General features: G+C 46.6%; 1 protein-coding gene across 2 annotated transcripts in view; it reads left to right on the top strand.

Moving 5' to 3' along the window:
- The window catches only part of plcl5 (phospholipase C like 5), a 74524-nt gene that overhangs the window by 51862 nt on the left and 4454 nt on the right, over window positions 1–18208 (top strand). For both annotated transcript variants that reach the window (XR_009938691.1, XM_062533001.1), the window contains exon 5: window positions 13795–13904. Coding sequence is in view for 1 of the 2 variants with exons in the window: in XM_062533001.1 (XP_062388985.1) it covers window positions 13795–13904 (110 nt within the window). In the remaining variant the exon portion in view is untranslated. The remainder of the gene's footprint in view (window positions 1–13794; window positions 13905–18208) is intronic.

Here is an 18208-nt window from a genome sequence, read left to right as displayed (position 1 = left end):
TGGATTTGACTCAGAGGATTTGATCAGCAGCCTGGGTAGCGCTGCAGATGGATGAGAGAGAGAGAGAAAGAGAGAAGAGAGGGAGAGGGAGAGAAAGAGAAGAGAGAGAGGAGAGAGGAGAGAGGAGAGAGGGAGAGAGAGAGTGATGCAGGGAGTGCGGGGAAGGAAGGGGGGCTGAATGCTGGTGTTTTATTTCCAATGCCCTGTTAAAGAGGTGGAGATGCTGCTGCTCAATTGCCCCAAGAGGGGAGGGGGCGGCGGAGAGGGAGGAGGAGGGGGGGGGGGGGGGGGGTTGGGGAGGTGGGGGGTGATGAATCACACTCTGCCTCATTATCATCATGATTGCTTTTCACTTTGCCAAGCAGCTGAGGCGTCACACACACACAAACACACACACATGCAAACACACACACACACACACACACACACTTACACACACACTCACACAAACACACAAACACATAGGAACGTGCATAAACAGCTCGAGCTGAACGCATCCTACTTTCACACTTTTGGCACACAGAATGTGAAGCTCCAGAGACGTAGCAGCCGATCTCTTGCCACACACACAACACTCACAACACCCTGGATGGATGCGACTCCTTACGCTTTAGCACTCCGACTCACACCAGTAAAGCGTTCTAAAGTCACCATCCGCTGCTCCTCTCTCTCACTGCAAGGAATCTTCTTCTCCAGGCCGTGATTGTGCTGCTCTGTAGCAGATGTAACATGCCCAAAGTCTCGCGTTCTTCCCTCCTTCTCTTCTCTCCTCTCACATCTCCTCTCTGACTCCCTCGTTCCATCCAGAGCTTAGCCTTGGTTTGTGTTGCTCTTTAAGAGTGCAATAGAAATGCACACGCACACACGCACACACAAATGCACAAACAAACACACACCCACACACACACACTTCTCAGAAGCGCTCACAACAACTTTGTTATGGGCAGGAAGCATCTGCCTTAATCATCTGAATTATTCTCCAATGTAAACTGAAAGAGTAATTCAATCAAGCCTTGTAAATAGTTGGCATAAAATCAGCTGATATTGTTTTGAGGGCATATCTCGGTCATTGTTATGTGTCTGCAGTATGAGAAGAATGTTGGACCCTCCCCCAAAGAAATGAGTAATTGAAGGTTGTCCGATAGACTTGAGGCATGTTAAACAGCTCATAGACAAGATATGCTTTCATGGCTTACCAGAAATGGAACCAGGCAGCCAGAACCAACATGGCTGACCAGAGCCAGATGGCCCGCTAAAACGGCACACATGCGTAGCCGAGCTGTGTTATTAACTGCTAATAAGCACTGTGATGGAAGGTGGCCGCTCCTGAAGACTGAGGAAAGTAAACTGACTAGATCTTCACAAAAATATCACTTTTTGACAAACACACACACACACACACACACACACACACACACACACACTTTTTCTCTATCTCAGAAGGTCATGCTATACTGTAAACACAAATTGCATTGTGTTTCCTCCTACTTCATTGCCCTCCTCCCCCCCCCCACCCATGTTCCCCTGTCAAGCTGTCCACGTGCATAATCAAGGACTCACACACTCACACACTCACAACCATCTCAGTGTCAACTGAGCACAACAGGACTCAAAGTTATGAACTTGTTTAAAAGACAGGATAATTCAGTTCAAGTCTAATGTGCTCCCAGTATTATAATGTACAGTATTGTGTATTGTGTTCCTAGTGGACTCTATGCAGGTGAGAACTAGAGGGGGAATGAGAGGAGCAGAGGAAGAGAACGGACGTGTCTGTGCTTGTGTCCTTGATTAGCAGGAGAGAGGGCATGCAGCGGACACACAAACAAGCTCTCACTCACACACACACACACACACACACACACACACACACACACACACACACACACACAGACAGACAAGTTAGTAAAGTAAGTAAACATGTATTTATAGAGCACATTTTCTTTCACAAAAGGCTCCACAGCCCCTATCCAGAGTATTATGGTTGGTGGAGGCAGATTGCAGGCATATCATGGTGGACATGTGCTTGTGCTAGCACTGGTTGCAGCAGGTCTGTTTGGTAGGCCTCCCAGTCTTCAGAGTCTTCCCAACTTCAGAGGGATCTCTCTGACCAGGCGCTGCCAGCTTTCACATCAGCAGTTTTTCAGGAAAGTAATGGTAACATTAACGGAACATTAGGGCAATAAGCACTGAAAATAACACTGATATTAAGTGATTAAGTATGACAAATATAAAATAGAATGAAACATGACATTAAATTATGGAAATAATTTTGGAAAAAAGAACAAAAACAACATGCTAGATAACAGAGATAGCAGAGGGACTCGCCTAAGCACCTGTAACCTGGCAATCCCACACATACAGTACATACACAAACCCACATCACAGAAACATGGTTACTGAAAAGTAGGCCCTGGGTGCCAGTGGGTGGAGATGATGGTGTAGGAGTGGGAGTGGATGAATGAGTGAGCTCCTGAGCGAGCGCTGAAAGAAGAGAAGAGAAGAGCAGAGCAGAGCAGAGCAGCAGTGCTCCATGGCAGCAGTGTGAGAGCAGAGCAGAGCAGAGGACAGCAGTGCTCCATGGCAGCAGTGTGAGAGCAGAGCAGAGCAGAGCAGCAGTGCTCCATGGCAGCAGTGTGAGAGCAGAGCAGAGCAGAGCAGCAGTGCTCCATGGCAGCAGTGTGAGAGCAGAGCAGAGCAGAGGACAGCAGAGCTCCGAGGCTCCAAGGTGTTGGAATGCTCTTTTAACTGAGCCTCATGGAGACACAGAATAGCAGTAAATAAACAAGTCCAGGCAGCTCTGACATTCTCCCTGCATCTCTCTAGCCCCCCCTCTCTCGAACTGTCTATCTATCTATCTACAGTATGTATCTATCTATCTACCTACCTGTCTGTCTGTCTGCTGTATATATCTGCCTATCCTTTCCCCTCTCTCTTTCCCGCTCTTAAATATGTATCTATTCCTTCCCTCTCATTCTCAACCCCCTCTGCTATGTTTCTGGCTCCCCTAACTCCCCATCTCTGTGTCTCTGTGCTAAGTTCATGTTGTAATCATCTCCATATTGTCCTCTTGGACCTCTTTCTTGTACCTTTTCATCTCTTCTCTCTCTCTGTTTGTCCTTCTATTGTTGATTTGATGTGGAACTGAAGCCTCTTGTGCTGGCGTCAAGATCCTCTTAGCCCAACATATCTGTTCCCTCTTAGTGGGTTCATCTGTCTGTCTTTGTTATTCTCGCTCTCTCCTTTTCTCTCTCCCTCTCTCCCCTCTTCTTTCTCTGTGTGTCTGAATCATTTGTTTACTACTGCCCCGAGAGGCTAACACACACACACACACACACACACACACACACAATCATCCACTCTCATTTCACACTCACAAACATAGACACACACACACACACACACACACACACACACACACACACACACACAGACACAAATTGCAGAGGGGATGCAGTGAACAGATCAGACAACTTGACAGTTCAAACACAGAGGTGCGAGATGGAACCTTTCACATCATCCTTTCTTTATACCTTCCTCCCGCTCCCTCTGTCTGTCTTTCTTGCTCTCTCTCTCTCTCTCTTTCTTTCTGTCTGTTTCTTGTCCTCCTCTTCTCTGTTTATTGTGGGTGTGTGTGTGTGTGTGTGTCTCTCTCTCTCTGTGTGTGTCTGTGTGTGTGTGTGTGTGTCTGCCTGCTGTGTATATTAGCAGCAAAGAGCCCTTGTATGCCAATACATTCTTCATCCAGGCAAATATTTCCCCTTGGGGATCAATAAAGTATCTATCTATCTATCTAGTTGACGAGAAATAAGAGGATGTGAAGAGTCTGAAAGTGTTTGTGTGTGTTTGTTAGTGTTATATACAGTATGTGTGTGTGTGTGTGTGTGTGAGAGAGAGAGAGAGAGAGAGAGAGAGAGAGAGAGAGTCACTGAGGGTACAAAATTAGAGACAGAGAGAGAGAGAGGGGTGTCATTCACTTTCTCCACTAGATTGATGGCAGTGTTGTTAGTTGAGCGCCTATAATAAGGACGGCGCGCTCTTCTGCGTTACTCTGCTGTGGCTCAGCAGGGCGATGGCTCGGACATGTTGTTTTAGCCCCTGGACACAGCAGCGCGCCGTGGACACTGTCCTGCAGTTAATTGATGGTGAAGGACACTTGGGGTCGGAGAGGCTGCCCGTGTTTATGTAATACCAGATCAATCACAGCGGGACTGATGACCATCTTCCACACGTACACACACACACACACACACACACACACACACACACACACACACACACACACACACACACACACACACACACACACACAGATACTCCCACATGCCCACACACACCCCTGTCATTTTGTGGTCCATGGTGACACCTGCCATTACATGCTAATGTGTCACATCCCCATCCCAAATGAACCCGTCTCAAGCCAAGCCACAGACGTCAGCCATCGCCATGGAGACTGCAGCCGTCTCCCTGGATGAATTATCCTATGGTGATTTGTCATTAAAAGCACACAACCAAGACATACACACACCGGCCATCACTGTGCTATCACCACACCACTCTCCATCCAGTGTTGATTACCTGCAAATAACACCTTTCATGCTCAAATCAGTTACAGTCAAATATGTCATTTCATAGATAGTTGTGTGTGTGTGTTATGAGTGGGTGGTATGCATGCAATGATCCATGTGTATTGCCAAGATGTCGCTGAGTGTCTCTCTCTTGGCTCTTGTTTGTGTGTTAGTCTACTGGGATCAGTGTGTGAGTGTGTGTGTGTGTGTGTGTGTGTGTGTGTGTGTGTGTGTGTGTGTAAGAAGGTGTTTTTGAAGATGTGTTGGCGAGGCCTGGTGTGAAGTGACTGTTTGCTGCCTACACTGTGTCAGCGCTGGTAGAGCCTGCAGCAGTCTGCCCAGTAGAATACCCACTGTGCCCATCCCAAACTGGCACAGAGGAGGCAGGAGACGGAGGAGAGCAGAGGAGAGGAGAGGAGAGGGGAGGAGATGAGAGGAGGAGAGGAGAGGAGAGGAGAGGGGAGAAGGAGGACAGATAGAAAGCAGGAGAGGGAGTTGGAAGGAACCAATGAGGAGGGAAGAGAACAGAGGGAATGAAAAAGGAAGGTAAAAGAAGTGTTGATGATAGAGGGATAGAGAGAGGAGGGGGAGGTCTAGAGGGACAAAGAGAGGCCGAGGGCGGTGAGGTTGGCACAGGTCTCAGAGGGCTGGTGAAAGTGGGACAGGTGCCACAGGAGAGTCAGAGTTATTGTGGCTGGGCAGGTGTCTCAGATACAGTACACCGCTTCACTGTCCTATACCACATGGAGTAGTGGAGCTGTGTGTGATGCAAGCACTTGCTTTATATTACATGTGTCCATTTAAGGACTAGGAGAGCATCTTTTTTAAAGGGGGGTGTATTTTGAGGGTATTCTCTATTATGGTATAGTATGTGATCCCAAATCAGAGGCGCATGAAGAATGCGTGAAGAACTAAAGCAGCTCAGATGGTCTGTCATGGTCATTCCCTGGACACACACCTCACGACCGTGGGCATTGAATGTCACTGAGAGACCGTCTGTCTGTCTGTCTGTCTGTCTGTCTGTCTGTCTGTCTGTCTGTCTGTCTGTCTGTCTGTCTGTCTGTCTGTCTGTCTGTCTGTCTGTCTGTCTGTCTGTCTGTCTGTCTGTCTGTCTGTCTGTCTGTCTGTCTGTCTGTCTGTCTGTCTGTCTGTCTGTCTGTCTGTCTGTCTGTCTGTCTGTCTGTCTGTCCTTTTCCAGTCTGTCCTTCTCTCTTGTTCTTTCTGCCTTCCCTGTTTCCTTCTCATCCTTTGTCCTATTCACTGTGTGTAGTGGCAGCCTTTCGGCGGCCGCTTCAGAGAGCGGATAACACCGGACAACGCGCGTCTTTTTAGATTATAGAAATTTATTTTACTAAACTTTGACTAGTACAAAACAAACAAACCTCTATCGCATTCACGCGGTTGAAAAATTGTTTGCCACTTCCGCTCTACCTGGCCAGAGGTGTGCCAGCCCTATAATTGATTCTCCGTCAATCAGACGGCCAGACGTCACTCAATTAGCCAGACAGACATCCAGATGGGTTTAACTTAGAATTCGGTACATTTAAATCATATTCACCATAATTGTAAACCATATTTCATGAACATAAATATTATTCTAGTGTCATTGGCATTTTATCAATAATAATAACTGAAAATGATTTTGCAAACATAAATATCAAAAACGGCTCCAACATTCCGGCCCCTAATTGACCATAATGTGGCAATTCATAACAAACATTCATAAGGAGCCGCACAGTTCAAAGTTCAAAGTGCATACATGTTTCAATGTTTTTTTCTCTTTTTTTCACATATCAGTTTCAAAAGTTCATAGAAAGTTCGTCAAAATGTTCTTTTTTCAAAAAATATTGCCCCTTTTAAAAAGAAAAAGGTCAAGGGGGCTTCAAAGTCTTTTCTCAAAGTCTCGCAAAAAATCAAAGTTCATTCAATAGTCCATTCAATAGTCACATTATTACACATTTACACATCATCTCACCCCATCAACATCAACAGGTATTCATATTCGTACTCATTTAAAGTGTCAAAACATATCTGGTGAATAGCAAATATTTCAGTAGTTTTCAGGATACTATTCATGAGACAAATACCATGTTGTATATAATGTACAGCGTAGTGTGTGTAGTGTATTAGTGGGTTAGTCAAGTCAGTTGGTCAGTCAGGACATATCTTTGAGAAGACACAGCTTGGTGATTGGTCTCTCCAAGATGCCTGTCTGGGTCTTAACTCTGACACGACGTACGAAGCCCTTTGTATCTGGAAAGGTTTCCATAATGCGTCCCATAGGCCAGGAGTTTCGTGGAGAGGTCTCATCTATGATCAGCACAATGTCTCCAGGTTTTAGGTTCCTTTTGACCTCATTCCATTTTTGTCTCTCCTGCATTAAAGGAAGGTACTCCCGTGTCCATCTCTTCCAGAAGAGGTCTGACAGGTACTGAACCTGTTTCCACCTTCTTCTGGAGTAGCAGTCCTGCTTGGTGAAGAGCCCAGGTGGAAGAATGGGCTTCCCTTTCAAGAGAAGCAGGTGATTTGGAGTTAAGGGTTCAGGATCTTTAAAGTCTCCAGATGATTCCGTAATGGGACGAGCATTCAGAATCGCCTCTACTTCACACAGAGTAGTTTGAAGACATTCATCATCTAAAGTTTGCTCCTTTGTGATTGAGTAGAGGATTTTCTTTATTATTCGGATAAGGCGTTCCCACACGCCGCCGTGGTGAGAACCATAAGGCGGATTGAACGTCCATTTGATGCCCTTTTCCTGTATTGAATTCTGGATCTTACTCATGTTTAAGTGAGCAAGTGCTTCTTTTAATTCTCGCTCTGAGCCTACAAAATTTGTTCCGTTGTCTGAAATGATTTCCTTTACCTGACCACGTCTGCAGATGAATCTTCGCAACACTGAAATGCATGAGCTGGTATCCATAGAGTAGGCCATCTCTAGGTGTACAGCTCTACTGGCAAGGCACGTGAACAAGGCTCCATATCTCTTCACCCGGCTACGGCCACTCTTGACTTCTATGGGCCCAAAGTAGTCCAAGCCAGTGTGCGTGAACGGGGGAAGATTTGGTGTTATGCGTACGAGAGGCAAGTCAGCCATTTTCTGTTTCATAGCAGTACCATGCCATCGTCTGCAGAATATGCAATCACGGGTTATTTTCCTTGCAGCCTGATTGGCTTTGAGTATCCAGTACTTCGTCCTGAGTTTGGAAAGCATTTGGTTTTTTCCACAGTGACCCACGAGATGGTGGGTATGGCTCAGGAGAAGTCTTGAGAGGTGATCATCACTAGGCAGAATGGCTGGGTGCTTGATCTCCTCAGTCATAGCCAGCTTGCTCAGTCTGCCTCCTACTCTTAATATTCCGTCATGAATCATGGGGTCCAATTTGTAGAGTCTGCTACTCCTTCTTACAGCTTGGCCTATTTGTAAGGCTTTCACTTCATCCTTGAAGGCTTGCCGTTGAACATAAGCTACGAGCGATTCCTCAGCGTCTGTGAGGTCCTGTGTGGATAGCTGTCGGTCTGCAGGTTCTGATTTCACTTTCACACTCTGTGAGGTACCTGCTTGCTTCAGTTGGATCAAGTGTCTCAGAGTCCTTTTGAACTTCAAGAGCCAGGCTGTAGATCTGATGAGTTTGTCCCAAGACGAGAAGTATTCAATAAAGTGAGTCAGAGGATTTTCATGGGCTACTGTTGCAAAGGCTACAACCTTTTTCTTTACCTCCAAGTCACTGTCAGAAAGTGTCGGTGGTTCTGTAGAAAGCTTCGGCCAGTCAGCTTCGCATTTGGCCAGAAAGTCTGGACCTTTAAGCCAACTGTTTGCTTTCAGAAAAGTCTCTGCTCGCATTCCTCTAGACGCATTGTCTGCTGGATTGAGATCAGTCTTAATGTGACGCCACTGAGATTTCTCTGTCAGATCGCGAATCACAGATACCCTATTTGCGACAAAAGTTTTGAATCTCTGTGTGTCATTCAGGATGTACTTCAGAACAGAAGTACTATCTGTCCAGAAGAAGGATTCTGAGATCGGAAGTTCTAGTTCTTTCTTGAGCATATTGTCCATCCGAGCAGCCAAAACTGCTGAGGTGAGCTCCAGTCTGGGAATTGTCACTATTTTCAAGGGTGCAACCCTCGATTTCCCCATCACAAATGCAATGTGAGGTGGTCTACTTCTGCAGGCAAATCTTAAGTAACTGACCGTCCCATAGCCTCTCTCACAGGCGTCACAGAAGTGGTGCAACTGGACGTCAGTGACATCAAGATCCACTGGTTTGTAGCATCTCTGTATTCTAAAGTTGGAGATCATGTGAAGATCTCTCTGCCACTCGCTCCATTTTGATGCAAGGGCAGTTGGGATTTCTTCGTCCCATCCGCAGTTGATCTTACACAACTCCTGCTGTATCAGTTTTCCTGTGAGCATAACTGGTGATAAGAATCCCAGGGCATCGTAAACGGAATTGAGCACGGACAGAATTCCCCTTCGACTAACAGGTTGCTGTTTCAGAGTGATGTCAAAGAAGAATGTGTCGGACTCAACATCCCACCGCATGCCAAGGGCTCTCTCTACAGGAAGCTTATCCTTCTCAAGGTCAATGTTCTTAACTTCTTTTGCTCTCTCCCCTACAGGTAAAGATGCGAGGACAGAACGGCTGTTACTGCACCATTTGGTGAGTTTAAATCCTCCAGTTGCACATATGATCTTAAGATTCTGGACCAAACTGATGGCTTGTTTCTCATCTGGAACAGATTTCAGACAATCGTCCACATAAAAACTATGACGGACGGTGTTGAGTATCAAGGCATCAGCTTTTCCTTCATTGTCCTCAGCGGTCTGCTTGAGAGCAAAGTTTGCGCAGCTGGGAGATGAAACAGCACCAAAAAGATGCACAGTCATTCTGAACTCTCTTAATTCTTGGGTAGTATCGCCACCCGGCCACCACAAGAATCTCAGGAAATCCACATCGTTTTCAGGAATCTTCACTTGGTGGAACATTCCTTCAATGTCCCCCATCACAGCTACGGGTTCCTGTCTAAACTTCAGCAATACACCTAATAAGGTGTTCGTAAGATCTGGGCCTTGTAGCAGCTCAGCATTCAAAGATGTACCTTGGTAGGCTGAAGTACAGTCGAAGACCACCCGGATTGACTTCTTTTGCTTATGGTACACTCCGTGGTGGGGAATGTACCAGAGTCTTTCATCAGTCCGGAGGAGCTGTTCTTCAGGTACCATCTCAGCATGCCCCTTCTCCAAGATGTCTTTCATGAAGCACACATAATCATTTTTAAATGACTCATCCTTTTCGAATCTTTTCTTAAGGCTGTAGGTTCTTTGCTCAGCCATTTGCCTATTGTTAGGCATACAGACATCATCCTTACGGAAAGGAAGTCTGATCTCATAATGACCATCCTTTTTTCTGATCGATTCATTCATAATTTTCAGAAACTTCTTGTCTTCAAATGAGTGTTCTGTCTTCTCTTTATAGGTCAATTCTGGAAAGTCTTGTTTGTACTGTTGAATCAAAAGATCCTCCAAACGAGCCACTGATATCCTATTGGTTGTTATCTGTGGTCGACCGTGTTCATCAACTAGTGAGCTGATTCCCAGTGGTCCATTTACTATCCATCCAAGATGTGTCAGGACAGCGTATGGGCCATTGTCTTGACTGTTGATGACCTTCAGTGGTTCCATGGCCTTTGGGATATTCACACCAATCAACAGACCAACATCAGCTTCAATGGACTTCAATTTGACCGCATTCAGGTAAGGCCATTGTTTCAGGTCTTCTTCTTTCGGGATGTTCTGATGATTCACAGGAATGGCATGTTGTGTAAAGACCTCTGGAAGTTCTATGAAGTCATCACCATCAATTCTGCTTACTTCCAGTCCATTCAGTTTATATGTTTTCACTGGTTTTTCGTAACTCATTGTTTGAAGTAGAATTTCTGTTTTCCTCCCTCTGACAGACAGTTGTTCCATTAGCTTCTCTGTACAGAAGGTTGCGGAACTCCCGGGATCCAAGAATGCATACGTTTCGATGGAGTAACTACCCTTGCTCGCCTTCACTCTTACAGGTACAATAGCCAGTTTGTGGTCAGTATTGCCGGCCCCTGTTTGACCAGTTGGTGCCATGGTGACAGTGACAGAGTTGGCCTGAACAGCTGTGCCACAGCTGGTTTTGTTCGTGGTTACTGCAGGTGTTTTAGCATATGTGGCGCCATCTTGCTGCCAATTCCCAATATGCAAGATGGTAGGGTGTTTCTTATCGCATGAGCGACATGTCAGACGTTTCTTGCATGTTCTACTAAGATGTCCTTTAATCAAACAGGCAAAACAAAATCCATGTTTCTTGAGAAACTCAACTTTCTCCTTGTGTGGGAGTTTTAATATTGTTTCACATGTTTCCATTGTATGCTCTCCTTTGCAGAAAACACAGGGTTTAGAAAAAGCATCTTTTGCATTGACAGGAGTAGAATTCTTGGAATCTTGATTTCCAGTTTCTTTGATGTTGGCGTTAGCAACAGTGATGACTGGAGAAACCGCAGTGGCGAAGCTCTGCTTGCTGCCAGATTTAACATAGGACGAGCTCGCTGTAGGTGCTCTCGCCTTTGCTTCTCTATGGGCATCTTGAATGTTGCCAAAGACTGGATCCTGCATGATCTTGGCCTGTCTTTCAACAAACCTGACGAGGTCATTGAATGTAGGTCTCTGTTGGGTCTGTTCCGTTATGTCACATACCACCGCTCTCCATCTCTCTCTGTGTTTGTATGGAAGTTTTGACACAATTTGCTTCATATTAGACGGCAGGTCGAGTTCTGACATATAGCGAAAGTTTCGGGCAGCATTACTGCAACTTCTTAAATATAGAGCATAACTGTGAAGTGACTTTCCATCGTCTGGTCTAATTACACTCCAGTTTAAGGCCTTCTCCATATAGGCAGTCGTGATTTTAAAGTCATTGCCAAAGTGGTGCTTGAGCAGGCGCTTTGCTTCAGCATAACCAGTTACAGCGTCCATGTAAAGGCAACTTCTGACAAGTTCTTTTGGCCCTCCAACTGTATATTGTTCCAAAAAATACAATCGGTCTTTATTACTGTCAGTCTTGTCTTCAACATTGTGTTTGAATGCTTGCATGAACAACTGAAAGTCCAGGGGATCACCATTGAACACAGGAACCTCCTTCTTTGGCAGAGATGTTTGATTTAGAACAGATACAAGCAGATTGGTCAGATCTGTGCTATCTGGGGGTTCTGGTGGTTCCATTCCAGGAGTAGATTGTGATCTTCTTGGTTGGGTCTCAGTAGTTCTGTAGGTTCGTCGGCTTGGTAAATGTGCCCTTCTAGCCGCAGCAGTGGGTGGCTGTGGCGCCGCCGTTAACTTCTGATGTACGTGCATAGCAGCTTTCTGAAATGGTGTTTTAGGTATTGCTCCTAATTCCACAAAATCCATCTGAGACATGCCAGTAATTCTGCTGCTTTCTACTGATTTGACCTCCAATGGCTCCTCTGATCGGTGTGGTCTTTGATCCATGTATTTCTCCAGGTAAGCATTCATGTCATCCTCAGACCTGAGAGTTTTCCTTAATGTTGATTCTATTGGTTCAATTTCCTCCAAGGCCTGTAGTTTTGCATTAGTGACAGAAAGGTCCTCTCTTAATTGTAATGCTTCCATTTTAGCTTGTAACTTAACTCTGTCCATTTCCATTTCATGTTTCTCTCTCATGGATCTGGCTCGGGCCATTAAACCAGCTTTATCCACAGCAATTTGAATGCGTGTTGAATGGGATGATGATGCCTTTGAGTCAGCTTTAGATATTCTTGACACACTATCAGTCACGTCAACAGTGTCAGCAATGTCACGTGATTGTATGTCAGTCAGCTTACGTTCCAACCAGATATCAGTCTGAGAAATGAATTCATTAAACTTTGCAATCTTTGGTTCATACCAATCAATATTTTCGTTTTCTTTTACATCATCAGTTAACAATATTTGCACAGATTCATGACTGATTTTAAATTTGTCAAGGATTTGATGGAATACACTTAGTTGTTCTTTCACTTTCTCAACATTGCCTTCGCCAGTGCCCCGCCAAACCATTTCGTTAATTTCATTCATTTTGCGAGTGCAATGGCCAAGTTTGCCGCGACGGGTTGCGCTTAGCTCTTTAAAAACAGGTGTTGTCTGTTTGGCCGTCTCAGGAGTTTGTTCGGGTTGTTCGTTCTCGTGATCAGACATGATTGCAATTATCTTATTTCACTTTATCACAATTTATGTTACTCCTTTTGATTCAGTCACATCTGCGTAACGTTTTCCGTTTTACATTTAATCGCAGTTTAATGTTCTGCTGCCTGTTCGTGAGACTGCGCTGCTTGCAGGACAGGCTCGTAATGCGTAATTGCAAGTTATATTAGTCTTTGTTTTTTATGAGATGTATTCCTAAAACAGTGTCCACCTTGAGTCAACAGGTCGGGATCTCAATGAGCATTAGTTTAGGTTTCAACGATTGCGCAATTGTATTGTCCCATCAAACATTTCAAAGTCTTTCGGTAATGTCTGATCGTACCTGGGTCTGTAGACAATGCAAACCGTCAGGTTACTCACGAGACAAGCTGTCGATGTTCGAAGTTCAAAGTAGATCCGCGGGTATAATCCAATAAATCCATATAGTAATCCACAAAGTTCTCCAGCTTGTCCGACGTTCCGTGAGCAATTTTTCAACTTGATGTAGTGGCAGCCTTTCGGCGGCCGCTTCAGAGAGCGGATAACACCGGACAACGCGCGTCTTTTTAGATTATAGAAATTTATTTTACTAAACTTTGACTAGTACAAAACAAACAAACCTCTATCGCATTCACGCGGTTGAAAAATTGTTTGCCACTTCCGCTCTACCTGGCCAGAGGTGTGCCAGCCCTATAATTGATTCTCCGTCAATCAGACGGCCAGACGTCACTCAATTAGCCAGACAGACATCCAGATGGGTTTAACTTAGAATTCGGTACATTTAAATCATATTCACCATAATTGTAAACCATATTTCATGAACATAAATATTATTCTAGTGTCATTGGCATTTTATCAATAATAATAACTGAAAATGATTTTGCAAACATAAATATCAAAAACGGCTCCAACACTGTGTGTCTTTCTCTGTGTCTTTCTCGCACAGTGAATAGAAATGCAAATAACCTGCTAGTGAGGCCCACTGGGTAATGGAGTTTTCTTCATTACTCTCGACAGGGCTGGACTTCCACGAGGACCTCCACCGCATCGGTGCCAAGGAGGGCCTGAAGGGCAGGAAGCTCCAGAAGGCCATGGAGAGCTACGCCTGGAATATCACCGTGCTCAAGGTACACACATACTCTTTATTCCATCATACTATCCATACATACTGTATAGTGAATAGTGCTACTGTCACTGTAGTACGTATTCTGCTCTAACATCAATAAGGTGTTGTGTATACCATCCTTGGTCTGTTGACCTACACAGATATGCTCTGAGCAGCAGGATGAGTTCTTTTCTCGGGGGAACTTTCTGTTCCTGCACTGCAGTGAGCGGAGAACTTTGAAGGTGTTTGTGGCTGTGGTTCAGCTGCTACACCAAAGGTGTAGGAACACGGAGAGGCTTCAAGAGCTCCCTTCTGTAACTCAGTTACAGGTGCACAGAGGCATAGTCTGAAACGGTGCTGCGTACGCTAGAGCTGGACAGGACACTTAGGAGAGTAGCGGCCGATGTCCCTCGGTGTGTGGCCACTGGTCAGGCAGAGGAGGACGGTGTGGGGTTGGACTGCATAAAAGGCACGGCGCCCCACACACTGCAGTGGCTTCACTCTGTGAGGCAAGATGGCCGCCGGCCGCTCAGCTTTAACCAGAAAACCCACCTCTCGCCTCAGCCACACGGCCGAACCCCCTTTTGTCTCGGGTAGAGTGGCATGGCGGGGTGAGTGTGCAGCCAGGTGGAGCGGAGGAGAGGTCTCCGTTGGCATTATCCTGGCACACTCGTCTCGTCCTCCTCGCGACCTTGGCGCCGCGCTCACCAGCCGCCCGCTCCTCTCCAGCCGCAGTCGTGTGCGCCCGCCGTCACGACCAACCGGCTCCGGTGCGCAGGTGGAGGAGAGGAGAGAGAGGAGGAGGCGCAGGTGGAGGAGAGAGAGGAGGCGCAGCTGCCGGAGCCGAGGGGGGGAGACGGGGGAGAGGGGGGAGAGGGGGGAGGGAAGTGAGAGACGAGGCCGCCGGCGGTAGCAAAAAAATAAATAAAGTGGCGCCCCTCCCCTCTCGTCCCCCCTGCCTCCTCTCCATAATTAACGGCAGCCTGATTGTTAATTACATCGTTAGGAGGCATTATTCAGAGGCTCCGTGGCACAACACAAAATGCCAGCTTTGGCGTGATGCTGCACTCTTGTCACTACGTAGTCACTCATCACGCTCGCCTCCTGTCACGCTCTCTTTCGTCCCCACGCACGCACGCACGTACACACACACACACACACGCACGTACACACACACACGCACGTAGACACATGCACCCACACACACACACCCCCGCACATACACACATGCACATGCACACACACACACAAACATTCATACAAATGCAAAGACTATCAAAAAAATTATAACACACAAAAACATCTCTACATCTCTGCACAGTCATGGACATGCACAGATACACACACACGCACGCACAAACGCACACGCACACACGCACACACACACACCTGCACTCATCACTATTATTATAATTTTTGGCCATATCAGTCTTGGTTTGCAACCTCCTTCCTTATCTCTCCCTCTCTGTATAAATGATGCAGTGTTGCAGTGCATGTGTAATAAGATGGTTTGCCTGGAGACATTTCAGACTGAAATTCACTCAGACAAGACAGTGAGGTGACAGACAGCTGGACCAGCTAAATCCACAGCTCCTAGGTGCATCAATATTGTGTATTTTTCAGATTAGGCGTGTGTGTGCGCGCGTGTGTGAGTGTGCGTTTCTCTGTCTGTTCGTGATTGTGTCGAGATGTTGTGTGTGTGTGTGTGTGTGTCCACATACATGGGTGTGTGAAAGTAAATGTGCCTCTGTCTTAATTAATTCTTAATTCAATCGCCAGATTTGAGCACTTAAGAAGCTTAACATTGTATGCTAACAATGTGAGAAAGTATACAGAGACTCACACGCATTCCACACACTCACGCATGCTTAGTGCATTGAGTGTCAGAGAGCAGAAGCTGGTCTTCATTCTCCCCGCTGTGCTCCAGTCTTCATTTGCTCTGCACACACCCACACCACTGAGCTCTCAGCCTCTGTTGACTTTGGCTCCGGAAAGGTGACCCGGATCTCCAGGATGCCCTGGACATCGCTGACCACTTGTGTTCAGATGTCATCATCACGTACATCACTTCCCCCAAAGGTCTCCTTGTCGGAGATGTGTCAGGGCATATTACTGTTTATACTGTAGTATGTGGTCAAATGCAGCAATGCAGTATGTGGTCAGCCAGTGGTTTGATTGAGTGGATCACAACGTGTCCTGGTGGTCATTTCCATCGGTCTGTGGCCGTGTCCACTTTGATTAATCATCCAATCATCCGAAAGGGATTCTAATACCAAGTGCAAACAGGACCTCATGCTCCATTCACACCTCCGTTACCACAGCAGGCAGAGCCCATCCTATTGGCCGTACCTACCCAGCACCACCCCCCAGAGCAGGCAGAGCCCATCCTATTGGCCGTACCTACCCAGCACCACCCCCCAGAGCAGGCAGAGCCCACCCTATTGGCCGTACCTACCCAGCACCACCCCCCAGAGCAGGCAGAGCCCACCCTATTGGCCGTACCTACCCAGCACCACCCCCCACAGCAGGTAGAGCCCACTCTATTGGCCGTACCTACCCAGCACCACCCCCCAAAGCAGGCAGAGCCCACTCTATTGGCCGTACCTACCCAGCACCACCTCCGACGAACTGGGACACACCGGATTGATTTCTTCCTAACCCCATCCAACTCCTCCAGACGTCCACCGTCGGGTTGGTGTATCTTGTGCTTAACATGTCAGTGCCTACACATGTAAATAGTCTGTCACAGCCCTTTACTCACTCACTACCCTAACACTGTGACACCCTGCATCAGCACATGCACAAGTCTATTGCATTCAAGCTGCTGAATCAGGCCGCTATCCAAACACTGGACTCAGGACTTGCCACACCAGCACAGCACCAAAGGCAGTGCATCGTTCCAGACATTCCATGTTTCAGTTCTTCCACAAGGACTTTCACTTGGTCCACTGACCCTAAAACCTCCTTAGCCCCCATACACGTACAGTACACACACACACAACACACACACACACAGAGCTATATCTGTCTCAAACATCACCTCATATTCCCACTCCACTCCACGGGGGAGGGGAAGACCTTGATTCCACCCACCCCCACTCCCAACCCCACCCACTTATCTGCCCCAGCAGCCCCAGATAGAGTGAATCCGCTGCTGGACACGACTGTCCCACAGAAGCCCTACTTCTGCTCTGACCTCTGGCCCAGTTGTGGAGGTGGTACTCAGACAGGACAGGCACCGAGAGGCATGTGGATAGAAGGAGAGAGAGAGAGAGAGAGAGGGAAGAGGGACAGAGAGAAGAAGGGAGAGACAGAGAGGCCGTTGGCTACAGTTACTCCACTTAAAACAGTGCTGGGACTGAAAAGACTTTAAAAAGTGATGAACCTTTTTCAAGGTTCTTCTTGCCATCTAAGAAAAGGTTCAGTGCGAGCTAGAGGTTGGTCCAGGGTCAGGAAGTAAAAGCGTTGCCAAGCGTACTCTATGTACCCACTCAGCAGGCTGACTTAGCTTGAACAGACCTGCACTCTTACAGCCATTTCTGTATTGGCAACGCAAAATTAAAAATCTATGGTGGACTATACGTTCAGGAGATTTATACTTTGTGAACTTGGATTAGTACATTTTTGTGCCAAACGCTTAGGACTTCCTGGGTCATGCAGAAAGTAGCTGCAAATGAAAGATTCCTGTGTTAAGAATCTATCTCTTTAACTCCACTATTTTCCCTTAGTTATGAATATACTATTGAATGACTGTCTCAACAACAATTGAATGTTGTTGAGACAGTCATCTTGATTGGTAATGCATAATGGTGCGGTTTACCACACTGATCTGTAATCAGGTTCCTGTGAATGTGACCACATTGGCTTGACATTGAGTTCTGACTAACATCTCTGCTGGGGAGCCATATGGCGCCAAGTTCCAGTGAGTTCCAGGAACTCTGTGTCCGTGTCCTCCGTGAGTTTCTGTAACTCTGTGTCCGTGTCCTGGTGGTTGGTGGTGGTCCTGGTTCCGTCCACCCTCTCAGGCCCAGAGGCCTGTGCAGCGGCACCAGCAGCCCTGCTGATTAATTCATGGGCTTTAAAGTGTATCATTTATTTATATCTGAAGCCAGGCCTGCTCAGCACCGCACCGCCGCTGCTATTCAGGTCGAGCGATCACACAGGGGAGCTGAGGTACTGCAGTATACCTACACACGCACCCACACACACACACACACACACACATACACACACACACACACACACACACATACTGGGGGCTCACACACAACACAACGCAACACAACGGCCCCCTATGAAGAGCATGAGAGTAGAGGGGAAAGATGA

The sequence above is a fragment of the Sardina pilchardus genome, chromosome 3 (genome assembly GCF_963854185.1).
Source record: "Sardina pilchardus chromosome 3, fSarPil1.1, whole genome shotgun sequence".
Classification (NCBI taxonomy): domain Eukaryota; kingdom Metazoa; phylum Chordata; class Actinopteri; order Clupeiformes; family Clupeidae; genus Sardina; species Sardina pilchardus.
Note: the sequence above shows the minus strand (reverse complement) of the source record. Positions and strands in the feature narration are given on the sequence as shown.